This window comes from Podarcis vaucheri (assembly GCF_965113315.1).
Source record: "Podarcis vaucheri genome assembly, chromosome: 6".
Lineage (NCBI taxonomy): Eukaryota > Metazoa > Chordata > Lepidosauria > Squamata > Lacertidae > Podarcis > Podarcis vaucheri.
Window position 1 is genome coordinate 58,713,417 of NC_138764.1, and position 27,950 is coordinate 58,741,366.

At 43.6% G+C, this 27,950-nt stretch overlaps 2 protein-coding genes across 3 annotated transcripts in view; both read left to right on the forward strand.

The window, feature by feature from the left end:
- SORT1 (sortilin 1) overlaps positions 1-20,789 on the forward strand; it is a 55,913-nt gene extending 35,124 nt beyond the window's left edge. The window contains exons 6-19 of one of the 2 annotated variants that reach the window (XM_082227067.1): positions 2,259-2,332; positions 2,838-2,887; positions 3,676-3,806; positions 4,533-4,677; positions 5,231-5,386; positions 6,424-6,530; positions 7,238-7,340; positions 7,566-7,734; positions 9,159-9,349; positions 10,323-10,512; positions 13,826-13,942; positions 14,650-14,758; positions 15,647-15,753; positions 17,053-20,789. In XM_082227067.1, the coding sequence (XP_082083193.1) occupies positions 2,259-2,332; positions 2,838-2,887; positions 3,676-3,806; positions 4,533-4,677; positions 5,231-5,386; positions 6,424-6,530; positions 7,238-7,340; positions 7,566-7,734; positions 9,159-9,349; positions 10,323-10,512; positions 13,826-13,942; positions 14,650-14,758; positions 15,647-15,753; positions 17,053-17,182 (1,779 nt within the window). In that variant the 3' untranslated portion in view covers positions 17,183-20,789. The remainder of the gene's footprint in view (positions 1-2,258; positions 2,333-2,837; positions 2,888-3,675; positions 3,807-4,532; positions 4,678-5,230; positions 5,387-6,423; positions 6,531-7,237; positions 7,341-7,565; positions 7,735-9,158; positions 9,350-10,322; positions 10,513-13,825; positions 13,943-14,649; positions 14,759-15,646; positions 15,754-17,052) is intronic. The other variant, XM_082227068.1, reaches the window with a different exon arrangement.
- A 5,407-nt stretch (positions 20,790-26,196) lies between these two features.
- Positions 26,197-27,611, forward strand: LOC309534630 (galanin receptor type 3-like; the record flags this gene model as incomplete). Its single annotated transcript, XM_082226907.1, has 1 exon — positions 26,197-27,611. The coding sequence occupies one exon, from the start codon at positions 26,197-26,199 to the stop codon at positions 27,202-27,204; it is 1,008 nt and encodes a 335-aa protein (XP_082083033.1). The 3' UTR covers positions 27,205-27,611.
- Between the last annotated feature and the right edge of the window lie 339 nt (positions 27,612-27,950).

Below are 27,950 nucleotides of genomic sequence, written 5' to 3' on the forward strand. Positions count from 1 at the left end.
GGACAAACTCAGGGGTCTCAGGAGGGAGGGAGACAAACCCGGGGGTTTTGAGGAGAGAAACGGGGCGTTGTACTACAAGGGAGCGTTATACATACCTGAAGGGGAATTGAGGGAAAAGGTACTCAAGCAACTGCACGATAGCCCCACAGCAGGGCATTTTGGGCAACACAAAACCATGTGGCTGGTTACCAGGGAATTCTGGTGGCCCCAGGTCCAAAGGGAAGACAGCCATTATGGTTGTGGTAGACCTGTTAACCAAGATGGCCCACTTTATAGCCTGCTCACATGCGGTCACAGCAGAAGAAACCGCTAAATTGTTTGTGGAAAATGTGTTTAGGTTGCATGGTGCCCCCTTGAGGGTGGTTTCGGACCGAGGGAAACAATTTACTTCCAGGTTCTGGAAGAAGCTCATGAGCTTATTGCATGTAGAGGTGAATTTTTCCACTGCCCGTCATCCAGAAACCAATGGGCAGGCGGAAAGAGCTAATGGTGTCCTCCAGCAATATTTGAGGTGTTATGTGAATGACAGAGAGAATGATTGGGTGGAGAAGCTGGCGTTGGCAGAATTTGCCTATAACAATGCAGAGAACGTGTCCACGGGGATGAGCCCTTTTTTGGCCAATCACGGGTGTCATCCCCGAGCCTTCCCAGGGGGGGAGGGGGAGAACTGGAGCGTTCCTGCCGCAGAACAGTTCGTTGAAGAAATGGAAGCGATCCATCGCCAGCTCCAACTTAATTTAAACAGGGCGAAGGAGGAATATAAGAGGCAGGCAGACAAAACCAGAAGGGAAGGGGAAAGCATTAGGGTGGGGGACCAGGTGTGGCTGTCCACCCAAGGGTTACCATTTAAAGGAGGTTGTAAGAAGTTAAGACCCAAAAGACTGGGCCCATTTGAAGTCACGCAACAGGTCAACCCAGTGGCTTTCAGACTCCGGTTACCGAACCACATGAAGTTGCACCCAGTGTTCCACAGATCATTGCTGTCACCGTATATAGGGGACAGAGAGGGGAGGGTCAATAGGGGACCAGCTATGGAAGAAAAAGAACACAGCTACCATGTAGCGGAGATTCTCGATTCCAGGTGGAGGGGAGAGCAAGTAGAGTATTTGGTAATGTGGGAAGGGGAGCCGGAGTCGGAAAACACCTGGGTCAGGGCAGAGGAGGTAGATGACGAGGTTTTGATTGAAACTTTTCATCAGAGATTCCCTAGAAAACCCCAGCCAGTGGCGAGGTTCCGGAGGGAATACTTCGCCACCACCGACGACGAAGAAGAGTTGGAGGGGTTCGCTGATTCCGAGGTGGAGGAGGATTCAGCGAGTCGGAACGAAGACCGATGGAGGGAATTGTTCGAGACGTCTGAAGATGAAGAGGATTCTTTTAGGGGTTTCAGCTCCTCACCGCCCAGAGGAGAAAGTAGGGGCGGGGGAGAGGGGGGCCCTGGAGGGGAGGTGGATGTCAGGGAACTGACATCGGAGGAAAGGGAAGTGGTAAGGCTCCCAGAGACTGGGAGAGAGTCAACAGCCAAAGCAGGGACCAGCAGGGGGAGCGCGGGGTCTCTGGAGGAGGATCTCAGTAATGCTGAGAGAGACGCAGCAGCCCAGGCAGGAAGCAGCAGGGGAGAGAAAGGGGTGAGAGACACTTCGAGCGAAAATAGCGGGGAGGTGTCAGAAGCAACTGCAGGGAGACCCATGCTGCGCCGGAAGCTGCCACGTCGTGAGTCCAGGAGACGCGTTTCCGTTAAGGAACTTCTTTGCTGGAAGCGCTTCCGCAGACAGCCACTGTCAGACTCTACTAGTGACTAGAGCAGACATGTCTGAGGAGCTCTGTCACACACAGAGGTTTGTGGGGTCGCACAAACTCTGAAGGGGCACAATTTTAAGCACAAGCAGCTAACCATCCCCTGACAGCTGTACACAATTGAGCCTTCTCTGTGGGCTCACCAACACTTCAGTTACTCTCTAAAGGGGAGTCACATCTTGACCCTTCTCTGATGGTCTTCCACTGCTGTGCAAAGATGTATCTTCCGGCAAAAAATTGGTCTACCAAATTGCTAATCTTATTCTCTGTGATATGTTAGATATGTTTTCTCTGCCTTACTGATTATTTTACATTTTATTTTTTAATATGTTGGTTGGATTGTAAACCACCTTGAGCATTTTCAATGGAAATCTGAGCTAAAATATTTTTTAATGAATATTTTTAGCTCAGACTTGAAAATGCTAAGCAGATGATGAATAATCCTTTCTTAATGTTTTCAGGGCAGCCTGTGGGTATCTAAGACCTTTGGTGAGAAATGGAAAGAAATACACAAAGATGTTTGCCTGGCCAAATGGTGAGCAGCTGAAAAACAAACATGTTCCCCAGGGAGAGTTAGTAGTTTAATGTTCTCTTGATTACACTAGAGCTGGCTGCTTGCAAAAACAGAAAGATAACTCTCTTTGGGATGAAATTCTCTTGGTCCCTAATAGCCCTTCTTGTGGTCATGTTTGTATTGTGTGCTTTTTTGGAAAAGTTGCCGTAATGCCTTCTGCATACACTGATGTTTGCACTACTTGAACACTTTGCATATGCAGGAAGAGCTCTATATAAAGGGGCAACTTGGTAGCTGTGTGTTAAATTTTCCAGCTTTGGATCATTTTCACCTTAAGGGTACTAGGGCTATTTGGAGAGTAGATCCAATAGCTTGGCAGTAGAGCACCTGCCTTCTGTATAGAGGGTCCTAGATTTCATCCCTGACTTTTCCAATTAAGTGGCTCTCTGTTGCCAGTTGTTGAATTAGCTAGCTTCTTTGCTCTCAGGACTTTGTTCTCAGTGTCCTTTCCCTTGACATTTTCCAGGGGCTCTGGCATGACCATTTTCTTCACCACATTCCTGAATGGCTCTTGTAGTAAGTATTCCCAAGTACAAGTAATAATGATACATATTAGTTGTTTAACAACTCACTTGCGGACAGTCCATTTCTGAAGATGGCTTCAAGTGCTGGTTCTCACCCTTTTTAAACAGCTTGGGAACACAGTGTGTAACGGACACCACTTCTCTCACTGAGCATGCTTAAATAACACAATCTTCACCAGAGGCCCTAATGTAAGCTGGATGGCTTTAATCAGTTATTTTTACTGATTATTCTGATGGTGTTGCTCAAATTTTGGGTTATGTTGGGTTATGTTGAGTTTTATTTTGTATTTTGATACTGTGCTTTATTATTATTATGAGCCATCCTTGGAGTTCTGCTAAACCGAAGAGCAGCATACCTATGTGTTAAAAATGATCAGCACTGTTCAGGCTAGCCAGCACCTCAAATGGACCTAGCATGGCCCTGCTTTAAAGAATGAGGACTTTGAAGCTGTTCCCCCCCCCCATTTGCTCTATAGTACCTTTCACACATTACTCACATGAAAGGGGCACTACATGTTGAAGCAGTTGCAGAGTCCAGCCCCTAAGGCCTACCCCCTGCCTGCAAAAGAGTAGCCTATGCAATTAGACTTTTCTTTTGTAGATTTCCAGGCTCATTGGCATTTCAGGGACATGGGGGGGGGGGTTAGGGATGGGAAACTACAGGCTCATGGGGCAGTGGTGTGGCCTTGCAACCCTTTCAATGGATGAAGTCTCTTTGCTGAAGAGGGCTTCTCTATCTCTCTAATCGGGACAATGTTCATATACTTCCTCTTTCACAAGAAGCTGATCTTGGGTTACTTGAGCTGAAAAGGACCAAAGACTTTGGGAAGACATTCAAGACTATAGGAAGCAAAATCTACTCCTTTGGTCTTGGAGGACGCTTCCTCTTTGCATCTGTGATGACAGAAAAGGTAGGAAATTCACTGTTCTCTTTTTCTATTTCCATAGGCCCCAAGAGTTTAGTTTGCAGTGGGTCCCACCCCTCTATGATAGAAAGCAAAGGAACCAGTGTTTGAAGAATGTTGATGTATATGAGTTCATTTTTAATGCAAGTGGCTTTTTCTAGTCTGAGGGCCATTTTCATCCCTGGCCCAACCCTCCAGCTGTAGAAGTGGCCAGAAGTGGCTGACTGATCAGGCATCCAGGCCAAGGTTTAGCACCACTGATTTTTCAGTTTAAAAAATTGGGCAAGGTAATCAGCCCTGTCAGCAGAAACCCTGTGCAAGAATTTATACTTGTGCAACGGAGCTTCCCTCCCTCCACTCCTGTGCCCCCCAAAATTTGCTTGGTGGGATGTTAGGATAAACCCTCAAACAGTGCAGAAATGGCAACATGGAATGCCTGTACAGATGGAACAACTGGAAGAGCTTGATGTTAAATTCCACTCAGTGATTTCACTCCTTAATAAAGATAACAGTTCACTATTCACTGAGGAAGTGCCCCTATAGCTCCCATACCAATATATAGTATCAGGTCGATAAATAAGGGAGTTATCGCAGGGGATTACTTATTTAGTATACTATCAAGACTATGTATTGTGAATTTCTGGTATCCGTCATGGAATAACCTCCTATATAAACACCAATAGTATCTAGGATGTGGTAGTAATTCAACAACACTATCATTGCCTTCACTAGGGCACTACAAGACGAATCCATGTGTCACTGGATCATGGAGAAACCTGGAACATGGCACAACTTCCTTCAGTTGGACAAGAGCAGTTTTACTCTATCTTGGCAGCTAATGATGACATGGTGTTCATGCATGTAGATGAGCCTGGAGGTGAGAGAAGGGAGTTTGGTGTAGTGTGTTCTTAAAAATCTTAAAAAGATCTGAATTTCAACATGCATTTGATGTGGGTAGCAAAACTTTGTATGGTTCATGAAGAGAACCAGCTCTTAAAATGTGAAGATGAACAGTATAGCATATAGGCGCCTAAGGTTAATCCTTGAAATAACATATATGCGCTCATAATGGTAAAGCATTTGAATCATACACTTGGTGAAAAGACTACCGGATCATCCCTTAGGGAAGGACAGTTGTAGTTGCATCCACATATTTGAGATCCTGGTGTCTCCCCGCTGTTCTCACCCTTGTTCTGTCACGAACCCTATGGCCCTGTTCATTTGTTTCATATAGTCCTCATTTATTTCCCAATCCAGTTTATTGTAATAGTTTTAGGCAGCTTCGAAATTGACATAAGCATAGGTCTACCAGCTTTCTAGACCTGGTAATCTCAAATTAATGGTAATGTTGATAATACTGAGATGAGAGCCCCTTTCCTTAGGGACTCTTTGGAAGGACCCCCTCCCTGCAACTGTTGTTTTTCTTGCAGATACTGGGTATGGGACAATTTACACCTCTGATGACCAAGGCATCATATATTCGAAGTCCCTAGAAAGGCATCTCTATACCACCACAGGGGGAGAGACGGACTTCACCAATGTGACCTCATTGCGAGGCATTTACATCACTAGTGTGCTCTCGGAGGGTAAGTACTCACTTTCTGCATGGCGTCATGGGGACTGATGGATTCTAGATTGGCTGTAATTGAAGATTGAGGAATCTGTTAGGAAAGTAGCTGAAACTTTTCAGTGAAATGGAATTGAGGCATTTCTGGGAGATCCCTTTGGGAGATCCATAATGCTTATGTTTGCTAATTTGTTTGAAATAGCTTGTTTTGAAGCTAGGTTTTCTCATAGGTGTTTTGACTAAAGGAAACAATCATGTTACTGTCTTAGTTTGTCGAGGACAAGTTCATTTGTCTTGCAGTACTGGTCACAATTCTGCTTTTACGAAGTTAATAGGAATAATCAACATTGATCTGTTCCTGTGCTGAGTGAAGTTCCAGTCTGAGTGAAGTAAGAAGCCAAACTCATATGTTAAACTGTGTTGTAAGGCTGACAGTTCCTATAGATGGGAATCGGGAGTGTCTTATTTGAAGCAGAAAGATGACACATCTGCACAGGGGCTGGAGCTTTAATATCAAACTGTGAATACTGGAAAGGTTGTCCCTGAAATAATGGCTGATGACCTGACATTGAACTCAGCCGGTGTGCTGCAGGAGCCAACCCAATGAGTCTCAACAGCTCAGTGTGGTTTGCAGTCTTACTCTATTTTCAAAGTGTTTGGTCCTCTTTTGCAAGATGTCTTGTCTTTTTGAATGCTTGGAATGTTGCTACATGACATGGGAATTAAAGCATCCACTTTTTAATTATAGCAGGTGGCATTCAACCTTTGCATCCCATTAATGAAAACATTTCCACTTGTGCGGCAGGGCTCTCCTTGCCCTCCACCTTCAGCACTTACTCCACACCCTCCCCAAATATAATCTAGAGGGTTGGGGAAACCCATGGAACAGATTTAGGGGGCATATAGGAGGAGGAGAGGGAGATAATGTTCCATTTCACAATAAAATCCTTCACTGATGGAATGCGAGACTTAGCACTGCATTGGGTTTTACTCAGAGAGTAAGTATGTTGTATAGAATTTATTGCACAAATACTTACATTTTCTCCTCTCAATCAGATAATTCCATCCAATCGGTGATTACCTTTGATCAAGGAGGGGAGTGGGTGCACTTGAGGAAACCTGAAAATGCCAAATGTGACTCAACCGCCAAAAATAAGGAAAAGGTTTGTATGTTTATATATTGGATGTAGGATGATATTGTCAGGCCAAGTTATAGTTCTAAGTTACTTGTTTGGAAGTTGGTTCTACTGAAAACTATGCTTCCTAGTAAATTGAGTGTATGACTCAAGTGCAAGATTAGGGTGTGGTGGTACAGGGTGTGCAAAATCATAGTTAGAGACCAAATTTATAGGTCTTGAAATAGCATTAAACGTATTAAAGTTGCTGTAGCCTTTGTAAATATTCATTAGGAAATTGGCTTACCAATAGTTGTATTATCTCACGTTGCGTGATTAGTGCATCTAACTTGCAATAAAATAAAGTGAAAAGTAAAGCATATCTTTAGGGATGTTTCGCAAGAGGAGTGGAATGCTCAACAAACTTTGTGCAGTGAGCTGGGCCCAAACTATGCAACAGAAAACAGTTTGTAATTCAGCCTGATTTAAAACAACAACAACAACAGAAGGGAACAGGCTTACGTGTGGAAGAAGCTGCCTTGGGCCATGTGTTATTCAAAACACAGTTTGTCAGCTAATAAAGCTTGGAAGCTTGGGTTCAGTTTGCCTTGGATTTGCACCAGTAAAGGTTCTCCTTTGTGGCAATTCTGTTGAAATTCAAGCACTTTTGGTTGTTTTGCTTTTAATAAGACCAAATATGTTAATGCTTCACCATTTTGCCTCCTTTTCTTATTGGGGTTGTCTTACATTTACAGTGCAGCCTTCACATCCATGCATCTTACAGCATCTCCCAGAAGCTGAATGTACCAATGGCTCCTCTGTCTGAGCCCAATGCTGTTGGAATTGTCATTGCTCACGGTAATGAATTATCCTTACGCACATATAATACGATGTAAGATAATTGGCAAAGGATGAGGCTTTACTTGGGATTGTCTACTGGTTTCTGTATTTTACAGATCTGTTTTTTTCCTTCTTCTGCCAGTAAGGGTGGGTGAATTCAGGAATGAATACAAGTGGTGGACCTTCATGAGAGAACTGTAGTGTACTTATATCCATTGTATTGGCAATGGCCTTGTGTTGCAGGAAGTGTTGGGGATGCCATTTCAATAATAAACCCAGATGTTTACATTTCGGATGATGGCGGCTACACCTGGGCACGGATGCTTGAAGGACCCCATCACTATGCCATCCTGGATTCTGGGGGCATCATTGTGGCTGTTGAGCAAACGGATCATCCTATCAATGTGATTAAGTATGCAGGAACTTAATTTTGTTAATACTTCTATGGTGGGAGGACATGAGAAGTTCAGTGCCCACTTCCTCACTGTTACATCACCTGGAACTATCCTGATAGAACAGTGTTACTCAAACTTGGGGGCCCAGCTGTTTGTTGGACTACAACTCCCATCATCCCCAGCTAGTAGGACCAGTGGCCAGGGATGCTAGGAGTTGTAGTCCAACAACAGCTGGGGACCCAAGTCTATGAAACACTGCTGTAGAATGATGTAAAGGAAGAAACTGGGTTGCTCTCAATTTAGAATGTTTGAAAGGAATGAGGCTATCCTAACCATGAAGCTGTTGCTTGAGAGGAGTGATTTCAGAAGAACCACTAATTTCTATCCCTATTCACATTTTTAAAACAAGCTCTCATCCAGAACAGGCAGACATAAATATGTTTGGAATTCCAGCTAGGATAAAAGAAGAGGGATTATGTACTCCTTGCCCCTGTCCACTTCTCCATTGCAAATCACTTTTTCCTGGCACTCATTTGTAACGAAGTCAGGGTCGTATAATTGTAGACTTGGAAGGCACACCAAAGGTCATCTAGTCCAACCTCATACAATGCAGGAATCACAGTTAAAGCATCTGTGACAGATGACCCTCCAGCCTCTGTTTTGAAACCTCCAATGAAGGAGTGTCCACCATTTTCCAAGGGAATTATAGCTCTTAACAGCAAGCATTTCTTCCTAAAGTTTAGTCAGAAACTCCTTTCTTGTAATTTGAATCCATTGGTTCAGGTCTTAAGGCCCTCTGAAGCAGGAGAAAAAAAGCTTGTTCCCTCTTCCATGTGACAGCCCTTCAGATATTCAAACATGGCTATCATGCCACCCTCTCAGTCTCCTCTTTTCCAAGTTAAACACACCCAACTCCCTAAACCATTCCTCATAAGGCTTGGTATCCAGCCCCTTGATCATCTTGGTCTCCCTCCTCTGAACACATTCCATCCTTCTTAAATTGTGGTGCCCAGAAATGGACACAGTACAGTGGAACCCAAAGTGGCAAGTACAGTGGTACCTCAGGTTAAGTACTTAATTCGTTCCGGAGGTCTGTACTTAACCTGAAGCTGTTCTTAACCTGAAGCACCACTTTACCTAATGGGGCCTCCTGCTGCTGCGCCGCCGGAGCACGATTTCTGTTCTCATCCTGAAGCAAAGGTCTTAACCTGAAGCACTATTTCTGGGTTAGCGGAGTCTGTAACCTGAAGCGTATGTAACCTGAAGCATATGTAACCCGAGGTACCACTGTAAGCATGTAGTTTAGTCTAATATTCCTGTCACCTGTCTTGCATCCCCAGTATTTGAGAGTGGCTGCCTTAAGCTTTGTTAGGATTTCTGTCAGTCTAAATTAACCACAGTGATAATGCCAAACCTCCATTCCTAATCTTATCTGTTTCAGGTTCTCCACAGATGAAGGGCAGTGCTGGCACAACTATGTTTTCAGTAAGGATCCTATGATGTTTACTGGCCTGGCATCTGAGCCAGGAGCAAAATCGATGAATGTTAGCATCTGGGGATTTACAGAGAGCTTCCTGTCTCGTCAGTGGATCTCGTATACTATTGATTTTAATGATCTTCTCAACAGGGAGTGTGAGTAATCTCTTCCTTTATAACAAATAAGAATGCTAGCCAGCTGCTTGTCTTCAAATTGTCTTGCCTATATCTGTGAATTTAAAAAATGTGATGCAACTAGAGCAGGGGTCAGCAAACTTTTTCAGCAGGGGCCAGTCCACTGTCCCTCAGACCTTGGGGGGGGCAGACTATATTGGGAGGGAATGACTGAATTCCTATGCCCCACAAATAACCCAGAGATGCATTTTAAATAAAAGCACACATTCTACTCATGTAAAAACGTGCTGATTCCCTGATGTCTGCAAGCTGGATTTAGAAGGCAATTGGGCTGGATCCGGCCCCTGGGCCTTGGTTTGCCTACCCATGAATTAGAGCATCTTCAATAGGCTACTGGTGTAATACTGTGTTTGAGAATGCACAGGTCAGGTCTTTTAGCTGCCTCTTCATGTGTAATCCCCACAAAAATGTTAGTTCCTCCAGACATGAGGAAGTTTGCCTTAGATTAATTTGGAAATTACTCAAGTTCTTTGTGGGCGGGGGGAGCAAAACTTTAAAACTTTTCTCCAATATAATTTGGAATATCCCCCCCCCCCACAGCTAATGTAAGGGCTCAGAAATATTGCACACCCATCTTCTGTTCCTTCTCCCTCTCTGAAAAAAACCATTTATGCCAGGCCACACTCCTCTCTCTTCCTTTTCCTTACCTTTAATTGGCAGCAGAGGAAGGAGAGAAGTTTCATCCCTCCCTCCCCCCTCTTTTTGTTCTGCTGCAGTGGGTAACAGGGTGGTGGGGCATGGGGAGCCATGTGATATGTCCTGTCCCCCACAAAGGCTGCCGCACTTGAGAAAGCTACAGGGCAGCTCCCCTTAATTCCAGAGAGTACCCGCCCCAGTTCTGTGGCTGATTGCACCACAGAATTCTACAGAAAAGCTCACAGAATTTTAATAGTTTTTGACTATCTCAGGAATCTGGTCATTATTCCCTCCTTAGGTATGGAGAAGGACTACACAAAGTGGTTGGCTCACTCCAGCAATCCCAATGACCCAGCAGATGGCTGCATATTGGGCTACAAAGAGGAATACCTGCGCCTTCGCAAGTCATCTTTCTGTCAGAATGGCCGAGACTATGTTGTGACCAAGCAACCATCTGTCTGCACTTGCACACTAGGTGACTTCCTCTGGTATGTTTGGAGAGTTCCTCCCATAATCTATTTCCATGGCTGTGTTTTTTTCTGTTCTGAAATGGCCTGGGGAGTGACCATACTCCCACCCTGCCACCTTTCAGCTTCACTGAAATATTAAATCAGACTCTGCAGTTCGTTTTCTGTAATAGTGAGATGGGGAACCTGTGGCCCTCCACATGTTGGACTGCAGCTCTAATCAGCCCAATCAGCATGATTAATGGGGTCTGCAGCCTAGCTGCAGGGCCACAGTTTCCCCATTCCTGACATATGTAGAATTGTGGTTTTATGACTCTATAAATGTGAGGTTTTTCAAGGAGGCAGTCAACATTGATTTAATATGGTGAAACTTGGGGATTCTCAGAAGAAATGCCGCATTTTGCAACCCAGATTCCATTTTCAGTATAACAAGATGTGCAGGTTAATGATGGTCTATTTTCTGTGGCTGAAGGAGCATGCGAGATTTTAAGCAGGCAGATCTTTCACAAACAGATGTCATGCAGTTGCACATACCTACGCCATTTATTTGAGACAAAAGTGGCAGAAATCCTCTTCGCTAAAAGAAATCATACAAACTCATTGTTTGCTCAGAACCAAAATCTGGCTTTGGCAGTTCTCAGGCACGGAGAGGGGCAGCATTAGGGACAATAAACATATCCCACACTTGGGCTGTGTACACACCATACATTTAAAGCACATGACTTCCCCCTGAGAATCCTGGTGACTGTGATTTACCCTTCACAGAGCTGCAGTTTCCAGCACCCATAACAAACTACAACTCCCAGGATTCTTTAGGGGAAGTCATGTCCTTTAAATGTATGGTGTGCACACAGCTTTAGATCATGAGAAGTTCCTACTGAGACTTCCTGTGGTTCACGGTCTTAAGCAGATGCTGCTTGCTTGTTCATTCTTTTCCTTGTAGTCTCAGGCTGGGAACTTGATCATGAAAATAAGATGCATCTTAATGGCTTCTCATTTAAGCCGCTAGGTTTTGCAGTAGTCACGTCTGATGTTCAGCTTTGCTTGTGTGTGCTGCTTTTAAAAGGCCCTCATGATAACTTCTGTAGGGAGCATTCAGCTGTGGAAAAATGAACAACGAAAAGGGTGGAGTGTAATTTAAGAAGGTGGAAAATAGTGCAGACGTTAGGGAGCAGAACTGTGTTGCTGGTAGCTTGTTCTACTGGACTCTAGCATGTACTGGCTCATTCTGACGACCTGTTTAACTGAGCATTCATCCTGATTTGTTTGCACAGATATAATGCTGCACAACATCAGCATCTCACACTTTCCAGTGCATTTCCCCATCCCTTTTGTTACCAGAAAAATCCCAGGGTGTTTTGGCAGGGTGGGGGGGATTGTAAGCAGGTTTATTGTGCAAGAATGCCAAATTCACTTTAACTGCACAAACTGAATTTGCTGGTATATGATTAATTCATACCTGAAAATAACAAGACTGAACATGGCCTTTGCATCCCTTAAACTTGCAGAGCCATAGTCCAGAGTACACAAATTACTTCAATAAACGTGTGTCTTGAACAGTGCTGGACTTAAACCTGAATGGCTTCTTTTTTAAAACCACTCAAGGGGGCGGTGTATATGTGAACTGAGCATGCCTTCAAAAAGAGCAAGGTGGGAATAAGCAGATATTTCCACTAGCACCACCTTATGAGATGGCTAAAGCACCTTGCTTTTCTCTTGAAATGTTGTGGAAACAAAAGCACCACATTCACAGCAACATGGACCTCATTTTGGTTTCCAGCTTGGCAGGACTTCCTGGAACACCCAAGCTTTAAGAAGCTGTTTTTAAAAGCTGAAATTTTGTGCACACTTGCAGCCATGGAAAGCTTTCTGTATGCTGGCTTACATCCCAGCAGTACTTCCTGGTATACCCATATGGCTGCTGACATCACATAATTATGTGGGTGTTCCAGGATGTTTTGTTGAAATGGAAGCCAGTGTAAGTTCTAAACTACTTCAAGTGAGCTCAGTGAGGAAAAAGAGGGTTCCTTAGCCACCTCATATGGTTGAATAAGACAAGCAATGCGCACACACACAAATTTCTACAAACGTAGCAGTGATGAAAGGTGCAGAAAACAGCTCCCCAGTTTGCAAAGGGGAAAATGACCTTGCAAAATTGGAGGACAAGTTTTAGCCTAGCACTGGTTTTTGAGTGCTGGGGAAATGGAGAGATCAATCTGGATTTCTCACAATAGATTTTGAGGCTGTACAAAACCAGTAATAACATTGATGTCAGTCTGGTTGTGGGGTTGTTTTAGAGGGCCCTAGAAGGAATCAGTACCCAATATTTCTATCATCTTCTCCCACCTGCTGTTGGTTTTTGAATATTTAAAAAACATTTTCATTCACAGCCAGTTTATCAAGCAGCACTGAAATGGGTTTCTGTTCTAATTTTTCAGTTTGCATGGGTTCATTGTTGACACTGAATCTGCTTTCCATTCAGGGCCACATTCATTGCCATGGATACGTGTGCTGCATATTAGCAAATTAGATTGCTAATGCTTGGTAGGAAATAATTCAGGTTTGGCAAACCTGTGGCCTGCCATTTTTGGTGACCCACAACCCTCTTTTTTTCTTCTGGCACCTCTTTTTATTTTATTTTTTGAAAAGCTCCACATCTTCCTCTGGTGCAGTGCCTTTGTTAGGAGCTCCTACAGGAAGGAAACAGAAAAGTCTTCTAAAACCTTTTCTCTTTCTTCTAATCTCTTCTAACATGGGAACTATTTATCCCTATGGTGCAGTGTCATTCAGAGTTAAGACCTTGAAGACATTTTTCTTTTCCTTGCTATTACAGCACTAGGGTAGAAGGAAAGCCCCCAAGCTAGCAATGGGAAGAAAAAACACGGGGAATTCTCCCCTCTGCAGCCCCAACTTAGCCAGCATTTGTCTTCTTGTCTGTTTGGTGTGTGTGTATATATATGTATATATGTGTGTTGGCTATACCCACTGCAACCACACTCACTGCTGGCATGTGGCTCTTGGCAGCATGGCTAACCCTCAATGCATCCATTGGGCTGAAATGTATTTGCCACCCCTGAAGAAACTGGATGCTCCTTCATAGGGTAGTTTCTCCTCCTGAATGTTCTGTCAGTATAATGGGCCAGTGATACAACTAGACATGTGAAGTATTATCACCAAATTCCTGAATAACCATTAAAAATGTATAATTCTAGTTTGAGCAACCACATACTAGGTCTTTTAGTTGCAGCAGTAATGAAGTGATGCATGAGTCGATACTCATACTGTGTGTGGGTTGTTAACGTCTGTCTTTCTACTCCTGGGATTTGTGATGCAGTGATTTTGGCTACTACCGCCCAGAAAACCATTCCAAGTGTGTGGAGCAGCCAGAGCTTAAGGGGCACGACCTAGAATTTTGTCTATATGGGAAGCGAGAGCGGCTAAAGACCAGCGGGTAATTTCCTATGATGATTATAATAGTATTATTGATGGAGGAGATGGCTTGGTCCTGTGTATATTTGTTTTTATAAAGCAGATATATGTAGTCTACTGGGAAGAGGACTATATTCTGGTGCCCTGCAAATACGCTGTAAAATTATTCTCTTCCTCTCTCTGAACACGCTGTGTTTCTGGAACAGTAAGAATCTCTCTTAGAATCAAAATATGCCCCTTGCTCTTGTGACCATGGCACTATATCTTCCAGTAGAAGATGTAGTATAGCCATCTGTAATACATTTAAGGTGGTTCATTATGTATTCTGTATTGGGTGGGGAGATAGTTCTCTAGATAGAACTATCTTGGCTTATAAATTCTGTGGACCAGAAGCAGCTGAAATAATTTAGCATGACATGTGCATTTATTGTTTGAGGATTCTTGACTTTCATGTCATGTGACTTCCATGTTTTCTTGGAGGCCACTGCAGCCCTATAGACCTGACATGCATACCCCTTTAGGTGCCCAGCCCTGAAAGAACCATGGCTTTGGGGAATATCAGACAGGTGATTTGAGGATACCCAGCCTGGCAATGGTGAAACCATGTTCTCGACTTCCCACTGATGCTTGGACATGAAGGGGTTAGCTAATTTTAGGTGGCTTGGAAAGCTGTCACTAATAAAAGAAGCTTCGTAATACTAGATTATTGAGACTCTTGTTGAATTTCAGATATCGGAAGATCCCAGGAGACAAATGTGTTGGTGGGGAAAATCCCATCCGTGAAGAGACTGATCTGAAGAAAAAATGCACTAGCAACTACTTGAACTCCAGCCAGCTGGTAAGCTTTAAAAAATGCAGAAAGAAAGTGGAGCAAAGAGATAAAGAGAGGAAGGGTGGGCAACCTTTCTTTTCCTGTCAAGGGCCATATTTCCTTGAGTTATTCTGTTTGAGGCCATATGCTGGCAGGGGAAATCCACTGGTGAGTGGAATCATCCCTTTTTTCTCTCTGAACCCCCTTCTCTTTTTCCTCCCCAGTGTGCTAGAGTGGCAGATCACTCTTGTCAGAGGCCTGCACTGATGGCTTTCAGGGGGTCAACTGAAATTGGGCTGGGGGCTGCATATAGTTCAAAGGCTGCAGGCTGCCTATATACCGTATTTTTCGCTCCATAACACGCACCCGACCATAACACGCACGTAGTTTTTAGAGGAGGAAAATCCGTAGGCATGCCACCCATAGGCATTCCCTCCATAACACGCACAGACATTTCCCCTTACTTTCTAGGAGGAAAAAAGTGAGTGTTATGGTGCAAAAAATACGGTATATGAGAGGTAGAAAGGGAGTATTCTAACCAATGTAAAAAGAGTGCTTGAAAAACAGCCCATTTGTCGTTAATATTTGAGAAGCAGTTTTTCTTAAAATTCTTTGCCAATATTAACCTTGACTCTGTTCAAGCAGTAAAATGAATGAGCTTTCCAAATTGGCTGTTGAAGCTGCGGTTTGGCATTCTGAACTAAGTAGTCAAATTTCACCCTTTCCAAAATCAGCTGTTTCATTCTCTCTCCCCAAATCTTTATAATCCTCCTGTGATCCATGCAGGACAAGAGAGTAAGTTATTGAGGTAGGGAGAATATGCTAGGAGAATCATTATAGAAATGACTCAGTAATCGAAGTGATCTAATAATTTGTCATAAAATCTTAATGCATCTCTCTCTTTTCTTTCTACAGTCTACTTCCTCCAACTCCACTCCAGTCATCCTGGCTGTAATAGGCTTGATGCTTATGACTGCTGTAGCTGGAGTAGTCATCATTAAGAAATACGTTTGTGGAGGAAGGTGAGCCTTGGGAAGGGATTGGCAAGATCATTCTTACTTTTAACTATTATTCAGTTATTTTTATGCTGCCTTTCAGTTGCAGAGACTCTGCCACCACAGCTCAGAATTAAGAGCATGAAACCAATTCAAAACAGAAAAACAGTAGCTATGTAACATAACACATACATATAAAACAGCAGGGGTTGTAACTATAAAATCACCAACCTTATTCAGTTTAAGGCAGATTGGGATAGTGAAGTCAGTAAGGCCCATTTAAAACAAGCCAGAGAGGCTTCTGTGGGAAGGAGTTCCACAGGGACAGGGCCATCACTGAAAGGTGCTCTCATGTTTGTCGGCCTGATAGATCTTAGTGGTGGGCCTGTAAGGAGGGTATTTGTGGCTGGTCTTAGAGCCCAAACAGAAGTGTAAGCAATTGTTCAAATTACCAGATCCCAAATGGTTTAGGACTTTAAAACTAACAACCAGTGCTTTAGACTGGACCTGAAAACACATTGGCAACCACTGTAGTTAGTACAGATAAGGCTTTATATCAGACTACAGTTGTTTATGGGGGCCAAGCAGTCTGCACCAGCTGGCACTTCTGAATTGTCTTTAAAAGCAGACCCACGTACAGCACATTATAACCCAATCTGATGTAACCAGGGCATGAATTACCATACTCAGGTCCACTTTCTTCACAAAGGAATCCCACTGGCAAATTGACCAGAGCCCATAAGGAGCGCCTGACAACTGATGTCATGGGCACCTCCATAAACTGCTCTGAGTCCAGGAGAACCCCTAAACTGCAAACGTGATCATGGCAACGCTGGTCACACATTCCTAGATCGGCAGGCTTGCCTGCCCACAGTACCTCTGTCTTGGCCGATTTTGAGCTTCGCATGGACATCTAGTTGGCTGCTGTGAGGAGAGGATGCTGAACTAGATGGGCCATTGGCCTGATACAGCAGGCTCTTCTATTCTTGCCTTCATCCCTCATCCATCCCAATACCTGTTCCACAACTTCGCCAGGAGAGATAAAACTACATGCCAGCTGCAGACCCATGACACTTTAGCCCAAAATGACAGATGGATTCATGTAGCATTGTTGCACTACCAGTTTTTTAAAAAAATCCTATATAGGCTCTAAAGATACCCAGTGTTTATTGGCTTAGACCAGATAAAACAGCCAGAGAAATCAGCAGCAACCCATATAAAGTTCTTCCAAAAGTCTCTGGACGTTATATTCACTTCTGTTCAAAGAATGTTGATGCTACCGCCATAGGGCCAAGTTCATTTCATGTGTGTTTGTCATGCCCCTAGGTTTTTGGTTCACCGATACTCTGTCCTGCAGCAGCATGCGGAAGCGAATGGCTTTGATGGCGTTGACACACCAGATGCCAATAAAACGGGCTACCATGATGATTCTGATGAGGCAAGTGATTGTAACTGATGTGTATGTGTGCACACCATGCATCTTTCTGAGCAGTACATGTTGGTTTAGAAATATAAATTTGAACCCCAAGCATGTGATTTTGGCTTATGTCACTTTGAAAAAGAAACAGCTGTATATCTCTGAGGGGCTAAGTGGGTTGTATTTGCCACAGCAAAACTGCAAAGAATCATGATCATCAAATGTTAACAAGAAGTATTATCTTCCCCTCTTTTCTTCCCAGGACCTTCTGGAAGAGTGATGTTGCAGATCTAACTAGAATTGGATTCACATGGATTTAGATGCTGCTACAGAAGGGCATGAATGCAGACGGTTCATTTTACTTCTAATTTGAATGCCTTTTCTGTATCCAAGGGATTCTGTGTTCCTACTGCTTCCATCAAACTGTCTAAAACCAAGAAGGCTGCAAGAACTGCTTTGGGTGGGTGGGTGTAGAAGGGGGAGTTACTGCAGCTCTGCATAAGGAAGAAGGGAAACCTTTTTTTTTAAAAAAAAGTAACTTTGTTTTAATCAGATTTCTTTTTCCAACTCTTAAAGGAAAACTAAATAGGAATGTGAAAGCAACATTTCATTAAATATTAGCATTACTAGGTACAACATACCTTGCTACTAGGAGAAGGCTCCAAATCCCTGGGTGGGGGACATGTTCCACTCCAACACTGTGATGACACTGCTTTGAAGCTGTTGCAGTGTGAGCAGCACTTCTCCTAGCAAGCAGGGCAATGAGATGCTATGGCAGGGACTGAGAAAGCTAACCAGCATCCCGGGGCTGTGTGCCAAAACAGGGTTGCTTTTCGTTTTCACTGAAATGTAATCAACTGGGCAGATGTGTGCCGTGCAAAGCAGAGATTATTCCAAGGCTAGGAGCAACTCTGTGGCTCTCCGATTCCAAGGAACTAAACTGTGAAATCGGCATGTGTGTTGCCATAAATCTAAAAAGCAAAAGCATGGGGGGGGGGTTAAATTTATCAACTGTAAGACTAAGTATACAGATATTCCAGAAATATGACTTGTTTAGAATGTTATGAAGGAACAGAAATTGTTTGCTTTAAATCGGGTTCTTGAAGGAAAGTTTCTTTGCGCTACCAGCAGCACCACGATGTTATTAAGTGTTTCTAATTTTCATTATATTTTTAGATTATACGTAGATCAGTGGTTGCTACACATGCACCGCTTTGCTACTGTGTTTTTCTGACTTCTGTTCAACAACACAGTTTGACTGTTATGTGCCATGTGGAATCATAACTATTTCTCAATATTTTTTGGGTTCACAGAGGGTATTGTGACTTGAACCTTGAGAAGGTAGTAAATTAAGTTTCTTGAACTCAGTAGCTAAAAGTTGGCCTGTTGGGGTGTGAATTGGCGATGGAGACATCCCACTCCAGTAGCTATTATAGTAAGATCCAAGGGATTCTTACTATAGGGGATCCATAGAAACACAAAGTATAGAGCCAGTGCGTGGCATAGGTAATATTCGGCTTTGAAGGGACTGAGATGCTTGGAGAGACATGTTTGAACTTGAAAGACCTTCATAACATTCAGTAATGTATTTTCTTGAATTTTGGTCCCCAGTGGTACTTTTTACACTTATCTTAGGACTTTGTTCTATTCCAGCATAGGTGAGTGATTAGTCACAATTTGTCCACACTTCCCACTGCATTTCCCCAGGGAAAACCACTCTTTTGTGCTTGATCGGAGCAAATGGCAATTTGGGTTGGGTTGCTAAAGAGTGGTTTTCCCTGGAGGAAAGCAGCAGGACAAGAGGAAATGTGGATAAGCCCCTAGACAAAATATGATTCCCCACTCACCTGTGTTGGGAGCGTGGCAGGGTCTGAATACCTTCCACATACCACCTGTACCCTTAATCTTGCTATGAACGCCTATACTGGAACTTGCCCCACTCTGCTTTTATTCCCCAAGCGTTCCTGCTGGTGAGGCAGCACTACCAGGAAGGTCTCACTGGAGGTTTCAGGCTGAGGCTGCCTTTGCTCCCTTGTGGTGCTAGGGCATGCATCCAGACACGAGGAGCCCTGGGACACATAGCATATTTTCCCCAGGGTCTCTGGTGTGTGTACCCTTACCCAGCCCCAGTACTTCCCTAAGATTATCAGAGGAAAACTTGCTGGTAATGCTGCAACCTGCTGAGTGTCATCCAGCGACAGTCTGGAAGTGGTCCTTCTCCATAGTGGCATCTACCTTCTGAATGCCACGCTCTGCATTTTTTCAGGAGGCACTGACTGTTGGGTATTTCCACCATTAATCAGTTTAGCTTGCCTTTCTTCAAAGAAGCAGGATTTGTTAGATATTCAGTGGCTACCAATTATGCCCTAGTGGTTAGGACATGTTGCTAAAGTCACAGAGCTTTCCACCCCTCTTTTTGGCAATAATGAGAGTGAGAAACATGAAATAAAGTGTCTGTCCTGGATTTGTTTTTCCCACAGTTACTTTGGCGTTACTGTGCTTTTTTATTGGGCCCTTACTTCCTCCCTTACATCACTGCATCATTTGATTATATCTCAGGGTGTCATTGTCTTCCTTGGTACAAAATTATTTTGTCCCTTGCAGAAGGTACCAACGAGGAACACATGGCAAGGAGGAATGTTTGTCCCTGGAAGACACTTGTAGCTTATTCCACTTGTTGTTTATTCTCACTCCATTTGGTACAGAAGCACACTTGCATGTAAATAAAAGTGCTGTTTACAGTCAATGTTAAACTCACAGTAACTCAACCAGGAACTGAAGGGGGCTCAATAACCTTGTGTCTGACAGCTGCTCCAAAACCCCTGCTCTCAACATATTTGAACTTCTTGTGTACATCTGTTCTGTGCAGAGCCAGGTTCAAATCGCTTTACTATCCATGTGATGTGGCTGAAACTCTTTTAAGTGCTGGGCTGGGATTGTGATGGAAAGCCTGTAATGTAGCTGGTGGTGACCTTTTCCATTTCACTGAGAACATAATCTGACTACTTACTCTTCCTATTATATGTCCTATTTTCTATGTTTATTAAAGCATCTGTGGAAGGGTGGTTAGGTAAGGGAGTTCATTACTGGGCATGACCTGTTCCATTGCTCCATTTCTGTTGGTTCCCCTCTCATAAGACACTATACATTGTGGCACATTGGCTTATAAAGTGAGAGCATTCAAGGAACTAGAAACCTCAATAAACTAACCAGGTCCTTGTTACTGTCACACACTTGCTGCCCTACACAACAGTAGCCTTGTCCTCCATAGTGTTGAGTATGTAGGTAACACTGCATCTTTGTCACTGCTCTAAGGGTGCTGCCTAAGTGACAAAGCAGTCCTGGAAATGTTGCCATTGCATGAGCTTTGAAGTATCATTGTCTCCCTGATGTGTCTGTAAGGCAGACCAGACCAGACCATGTGCATAATGGCTGTAAAATATAACATAACAAAAAGCCATAGCTAATACACTCCTCTACACATAATTTCTTAAGATGTACAGTCTGAGGCAAGGTGCAGAAGAAAAACAAAGGAGCCATGTATAGAGTTTGTAAATAAGCCTGGCTATATTATAAATTTGTACTGGTATTTTTCTGTATATTTGCAATATTTGGGTTAGAAATAAAGACAAAAATTGGGCTTTTATGTGGTCTGCCTTTACTCTTGTGTGAAACCTTGCTGAAACACGATCATAAGGAACAACATACATCATTTAGCCATTTTTTCAGGGCTGCTGCTCAGCACCGAGCAACTTAAGAGCCTGCTGGATCAGGCCAATGGCTCATCAAATCCAAAGTGGCCAACAGGATGACTCTGGGAAACTCTCAAACAGAACCGGAATAGTTTCCAGCAAAGTTTTCAAAAGAATTTCTCCCTCTGACTGCAGGCAGAGCACAACCATCATGACTTGTAGCCACTGATAGCCTTAACCTCCATGAGTTTTTCTGACTCTTTTAAAGACTTTCACTACCTCCTGTGGGGAGTGAGTTCCATAGGTTAATCTTATCCTGAGATAAACATAAGAAGTAAAGGTGTAGTTTTTCCTCTAGGACTGGCCTGTTCATGTGGCAGACTAAAGTAGCTGCCTCGGGTGGCAGAATCCAAGGAGCGGCACTGCTGTGGGCATCCTACCTTCCCCCAAAGAATTGGCTGCAGTGGGTTCTGGCAAGATCTCGGAAGAGCACTGCAGGTACCCCACCTACCCACCGCTGCTACTGCAGAATTGAGAAGTGGCAGGTTTGGGGTTCCAGTGAGATCTCACAAACAGCCCTGTGAAATCTTGCCGGAACATGTAAGTCACTGTGCAACCCCAGTAAGCAAGGCTGCAATGGGCTTGTGTGTGCAGGCTGGTCCTTCCCTTTTTCGTCTCTGACAATAAAATGGGATAGGCAACCCCTGTCTGTCTCTATGGTTTCTAGCACTGCCTTTCCTGCCCTGGATATGGATGGGAAAAGAAGAGGCAATGAGAAGACTGTCTTGCCACCTTATGCCTTCACTCGCTCAGCTACCTTGTTGGAGGTGCTGCAGTTCTCTTTCCCATGTGAACAGCCTGCAGTGTTTCGTCTGCATTACAATTTCCCAGATAGTTCTAGAGGTTGGAAGGTGTGTGTGTGTTTGACCATTCAGCCCAGGGTATATCTCTAGGGTGTGCTTTTGAACCTTGCAGAGTTTCATTTTCCCTTACTCTACAGCCTGTTTTAGTAAGATGATGTGCCGTGAAATTATTTCCTTGGACGTAAAGTAAAAGCTGCTGCTGACCATTTCAGTGGCAAAGCTTTGGAATCTGTAGACTCTTCCACAGTAAGGGCTGGCAACATTGGCTCAAAGCTTAGCTCCATGTTTTCCTACACAGATAGGAGGGTTAAGAAAAGACACTGGTACTTTCTCTCTCCCTGCCCCCCCAACACACACTTCTGACACCCAGCACAGGCACCTGTGAACTCCTGGCATCAGATGCACCTTAAGGGCATAGCATGCCCTTCATTTCAAGACCCTAACCTATTTCTGCAGTTGCTTGTATGTCCTGTGCTAAGAATGTATTTGCTGGTATATAGAGTATTAAGAATCAGAAAGTGGCAGATGAGGAACGGGACCTGGGCTGCTGCTTTTCAATGCAAAGAGAAGCAGTGGAGAAAGAGTGACACATCTTGAGGATATTGTTAAGCTCCCCCCCATCCCCAGTCAGGGTTCCTAGAGGTGTGCATGCCACAAATCAAGTTGGGGACTTCAGTACGTGGGGAAGATTTTTAATTCCTTCTGCAGCTGCTACTTTTTCTTTGCAAGTTAGGCCTCCCCAAGGATTCCAGACCCATATTTGCTGCTTAATGTCTTATCCCATTCTGAGGATCAAGCCACACAACCACTTTTTATGTGCTGTTTTTGTTTTATTATTGGCTCTGATTTTTCTTATCTCTGTGGTGTTCTTCCACCCCCCCACCCCATATCTTCATCTTGTGCTGTATGTATTTGTATCTGCCTAAACTTTCTCTATATAGCCCCCCCCCCCGGCCTGGATAGTTTGTTTGAAACAAACTTACACACTTCACTAGGAGAGTGAAGTTAGCATAACAAGTTTACCTTTGCTGAGAGCATGCCATGTGCACAGGGGAAAAGCAAAAGGTGTGAGCCTTGAAGACATCCACTCTGAAACAAAAACAGGCAGCGAGACCTTCATTAGCATCTCTCCAGTGGTTGGAACAGGCTGGGTCATGTCACGAGTTGCTTTCTACCGGCCAGCCCTCCAAGACATCTTTTGACTAATAATGGCAAAAACTGTGACTTGAAATATAATATAGAAATAGATCTACTTGAAAAATGGAAGAGTCATTTGAGAACGTCTCCTTTAAAAACTTGTGGCCCATGTGGGGTCAAGACTTGGGGACCCATCACAAGCATTCTCATAATCCTTTGACTGCATATACACTGTAAATGTTTGATAGGGAAACATTTAAACAGAATACAGCTGACCAGTGCTATTTTTCTAGAAAAAGAGGTGCTGGAACTCACCGTGAACACCTTCCTTGTTCTCTTGTAATGGCAATGGGGTCCACCTGAGAGGTGACAGAACTGAGTTCTGGCAAGTTCTGGCTGAAAAAAAGCTATGCAACTGGTCCATATTAAGGGGAGGGAAAAGGATCAAGTGGCTTTTTGCAATGCCTCTTCCATCCTCTAACTCACTCTTCTATTGCAACACTGCAAGTTTGCTTCCTGCAATCTGCCTGTTGTTTTCCGTTTTAAAAGGATGCCCTTTTCAGAGTTTCTTTTTATTCTAAAGGACAGAATATGGCACCAAAAGAATGAATGGGAAATTGCTCATGTGTACTGCAATGGATATGAGTTACATCACACAGCCCTACCAATGACCTTCTTTTCCATAAGGAAAAATGAAGTACACCCCAAAGTATAGCACCTCTTTTTGGCACACACACCCCTTTAAAAATGGACATTGTTGAATTAACAAATGCCAGATCCCAACTATAAGGGTGAGCTCATTGGCTCATCACTGCATTTCTGTACTATCCTGTACTAAGTTCCTGTGTACAAAGAACTAATGGCAGCTTACATGTGGTTATTCCATCAACTACATGTATGAAAAAATATACATACCTGAAGGTACTTTGCTCTGAATTTAATATTTTTTTCAGCTACTTCCCCCATTCCTAGATGCCTTTAAATGCTTGGTGATGGTGCATGTCTGCTCAGCAGAAGCCCCTGAACCCTCGCCCTTTTATCAATCTGTTCCCAAAGGGATGGTCCCTAAACCAATTCTAATAGTAATAGTTCACTTTCAAGAAGTTAAGTTTTGCCAACAGAGATGGAGGGGTAGAATGGCTCATTCCATCCTAGGTTGATTTCTGCTCTAATATGATGAGGCAAATGATTCTCTCTGACTGAGCTGGCTGCCTTTGGTGCTCAGATGAAAGAGTGCTGATAGGCAGGTCTTCTTTAGTGGCAGCATCAGTAAGAGAGCATCCGAACCACATGGGCTGTGTGTGTTTGTGTACCTAAGTCAGTCTGCAGAGGTTCTGAAAAGAGATGGAAGACAAGGCAAAAGGAAAATGCTCCTGACTCCAGCATAATTTACACATCCATTTGCTTTGCTCTCATTCAGACATCAGCAGTGAGGTATGATCCTTTGCTTCCTCTCATTGTTAAATCCTTAGTTTTAAAGTTACCCTTCCAGATTGTTGAACTTGTCCCTCCATCCTAAACATGTTAAACAGTAGAGATCTTAGAACAGAGTCTTGTTCAGATGTGTTGTTCACACTAGGCCATTTCATATGTGTCCTACAGAGGATGCATTTCTTTGTGGGAAAGAAAGAAGATGATCTCAACATGCTATTGGCGACACAGAAATGAATCTGATATTTTTTAAAAATCTATTGGATTTGAAAATCTGTTGGACAGAGATTGGGTCCAGGTTCTTGCACTTTCAAAGTATGATTACGCAGAAGTCTGTTTTTGAAGGGGAGGGCAGTAATAATCTTCTGAGCATTTTATATATTTATTTTTTACATTTCTATAGAATCCAGTAATGAAAGTTCTTTGCACACTTTACAATAAATTACAAAGATCTAAATGAAACCACCTGTTCTGTATCTTACTATGTGGATTAAAATTCAAGTAAAGACTGTTTGTATGGAGGCTCTGTTGTGAAACTAAAGTCTGTTCTGAGAACTAGCCTTACAAGCTTCAGGCATAGCAAATAGCTCCTCTGTCCCCAGAATACACAATCCTGGTATGTTTTGTTGAACCTGTATCTAGACTTCTTCTTATGATTCTTTCCTGCAAGACCCACATGATTCTTAATTTCACTTTTCATGTAAATTCTTCATGGGTGTTTTTCCATGGAGGAAAACACTTACACTGGGTCACTGCTAGCAATGCAAGTGTCTGGTGATCTAAAAAAGACATGAGTAGGAGATCATTTATCCATGTTTGTTATTCCGGCCTCTAAGCCAGACCTTGGGGTGTGAATCCTAGTGCACTTTTCACTGCAGGCTATACATGGAAGTAGATGTGCACCATAGTCCTCCTAGGACACTGTTCTTTGCACAATCATAAATTCTGGGTTGTAGTTAAAGCCACTGTTTCACTTGTGCAATGGAAATAGCATCTTCCTGCACACACACAAAGTAATACAAAACAACCCTGAGACAACAACAACAACAACCCAAGAAAACCAATTAAATTTTACATGGGTTTTTTTTTTGTCCTAGCCAATGAAACAGGATGGAGTAAAACATTTCCAGCAAAAACTGATCCACTGAAGTGGGCATATGTGCTGAGACAGAATTTTCTGTTTGAAAACAAATAAAAGAGCCTATGGAAAAATAAACACCATGTAATCTATTGATTTATTTTGGTCACAGTGGTACTTTTTTGGTTTCTTTGTCCCATCTAATGTTAATGTATTGAGATGCTCTGTGCCTTGTTCACACACAAAGGAAGCAGACTTAATGCCCTTCTGACAAAGAGAAACCCCTGGAGAAGCCCATTTGCTTGTGGGGTGTGTGTGCTGTGGTCAGCTGTGCATGCTGCATGGCTTGTATATTGCAGTGAGTGCCTCCCTATGTGTCAAAGACTCACAATACACATAACTTTGGAGGAGACAGACTGGAAATATGTGTGTGTGTGTGTGTGTGTGTGTGTGTATCTCCCTTTGGTCAAGTACAGTTGACAAGCAAGACTCCCACCATAAATTTGAACTCTGCTGAGCACATTAAATAAGGAACACTGGGCAGAGACGAAGTACAAATGGAAAGACTCTGTTGGCACACACTGACCTTCAAATAATTCATGCAGACTTTCTTCCTTCTTCCTGTGCAAGCCGTAAGTAGAAAGTCAGGTGTCTCCTCTCACCTTCCTTGCCCCTTCCACATTCTTAATAGTGCAGATTGCTTTGAACAAGACTATCATTTCCATGATTATCCCAAATGCTGCATTTCAGAGTGCATTGAAAGTCATATTTTTGTTTCCAGGGAACAGAAGAAAGACTGGCAGGCTGCTAGGAAATTCTATGGCACAGACTAAATAAGTAACTGATGCTACCATGGACTCCAATTCCAGTGCAGGGAATGGCACCAGCTCTGGCTTGAGCGACCTTTTCCTCCATTATAGCAGGAATGTGTTTGCTGTCCTCTATGTCCTCTTCTTCCTCCTGGGCATGCCCGGAAATGGCTTGCTGCTCTGGATCCTTTTCCGAGGTCTCCAAAGAAAGAGCGGCAGCCACATCTCACGCTTGACGGAGCCTCTCTTCCTCAACATCGTTATCCTGGACCTCCTCTTCCTCCTCTACAATGCCCCTGTGATGTTTGGCAACATCCTTTTCAGGGACTGGCGCCTGGGCCGCCTGCTGTGCGTCACCAACCACAGCTTCTCCATGTGGGTCTCATTTGCTGCCTTCTATAGCATGCTGGCCATCGCGCTGCTTCGCTATACGGCTATCCTCCACCCTATGAGAGTGATGCCCATCTCCCAAAAGCAGATAGCTATCGCTTGCGGGCTCATCTGGGTGACCTGCCTTATATTCTCCACTCCTCTCTGGATTAATTATGAGATCATTCACGTGGAGGGGCAGACATATTGTGTGAACCAAATGGCATGGAAGGAAGTTAACCTTTACCTGCAGCTCCTGGGAGGGGTGGGCTTCCTGCCTCCCACATTGCTGATGGTTTTCTGCTACTTGAGGATCATCTGTACCCTCAAGGTTAGGAGGGGGCTCTCTATGCACACAGCCTCCAGCCTGCAAGTGAACTGGCGAGCTTCAGTGATGGCTTTGGTCACCATAGTGACCCTGGTGGTCATGTGGCTCCCATATTGGCTGGTGATTTTCTTTATCAAGTATGACCAGTTGTTAACCACAGCCCCTATGTACTTGGCTTATCACCTGACGTCTCTCCTGGCCTTCGCCAACCGCTGCATTAACCCCATGATCTGCTTCTGCCTTTCTTTCCAGTTCCAGGCCAGGCTGAGGAACCTCTTTAGGCGGGTAGGAAAGGGAATTCGTCAAGTAGGTCCTATCCATTTGGGTAAGATAGAAGTGTTAGGTAGAACGTGACTAAGGTGTACAATACGCTTTGCTAAAGTTGTGTGGAACAAGAATTTATTATTTCCTGTCCTGTAGCCTGTCTGAGGGATCCCTTATGTCAGCGATTCCCTGTCCCTGCCCTATGTGACATACACAGAGCCCATAAGGAGAAAATCATACGTGGTAACTTAATTAGTTATACAGTGGTACCTCGGGTTACATACGCTTCAGGTTACAGACTCCGTTAACCCAGAAATAGTGCTTCAGGTTAAGAACTTTGCTTCAGGATGAGAACAGAAATTGTGCTCCGGTGGTGCGGCGGCAGCGGGAGGTCCCATTAGCTAAAGTGGTGCTTCAGGTTAAGAACAGTTTCAGGTTAAGAACGGACCTCCGGAACGAATTAAGTACTTAACCCGAGGTACCACTGTACTCATTTAAAATATTTGAATCTACTTCTAGAAAAAAATGGTAACTCCAGGAGACCTTTAGTTTATGTTAAATCCTGTCTAAGGGCTTCATTTCCTAAAATTCCTTATGAAGCATTCAGTTGCATTTTTGATTCACATTACTGATCAGTTGCTTTCTGCCAATAACATATTGTAACTATAACTTGATACTCAGCTCGTATCCATGCAGAGAAGGGCTGCCTTCTGTTTGGACTACCAAACGACACCTTTGAATTGGTGATTTCTGACTTGTTTGTGCCATTAATTGGACACAGATTCATTCCCAAGGAATATGGTACGTTCGTTTACCTGAAATGGTTCTAGTAGCAG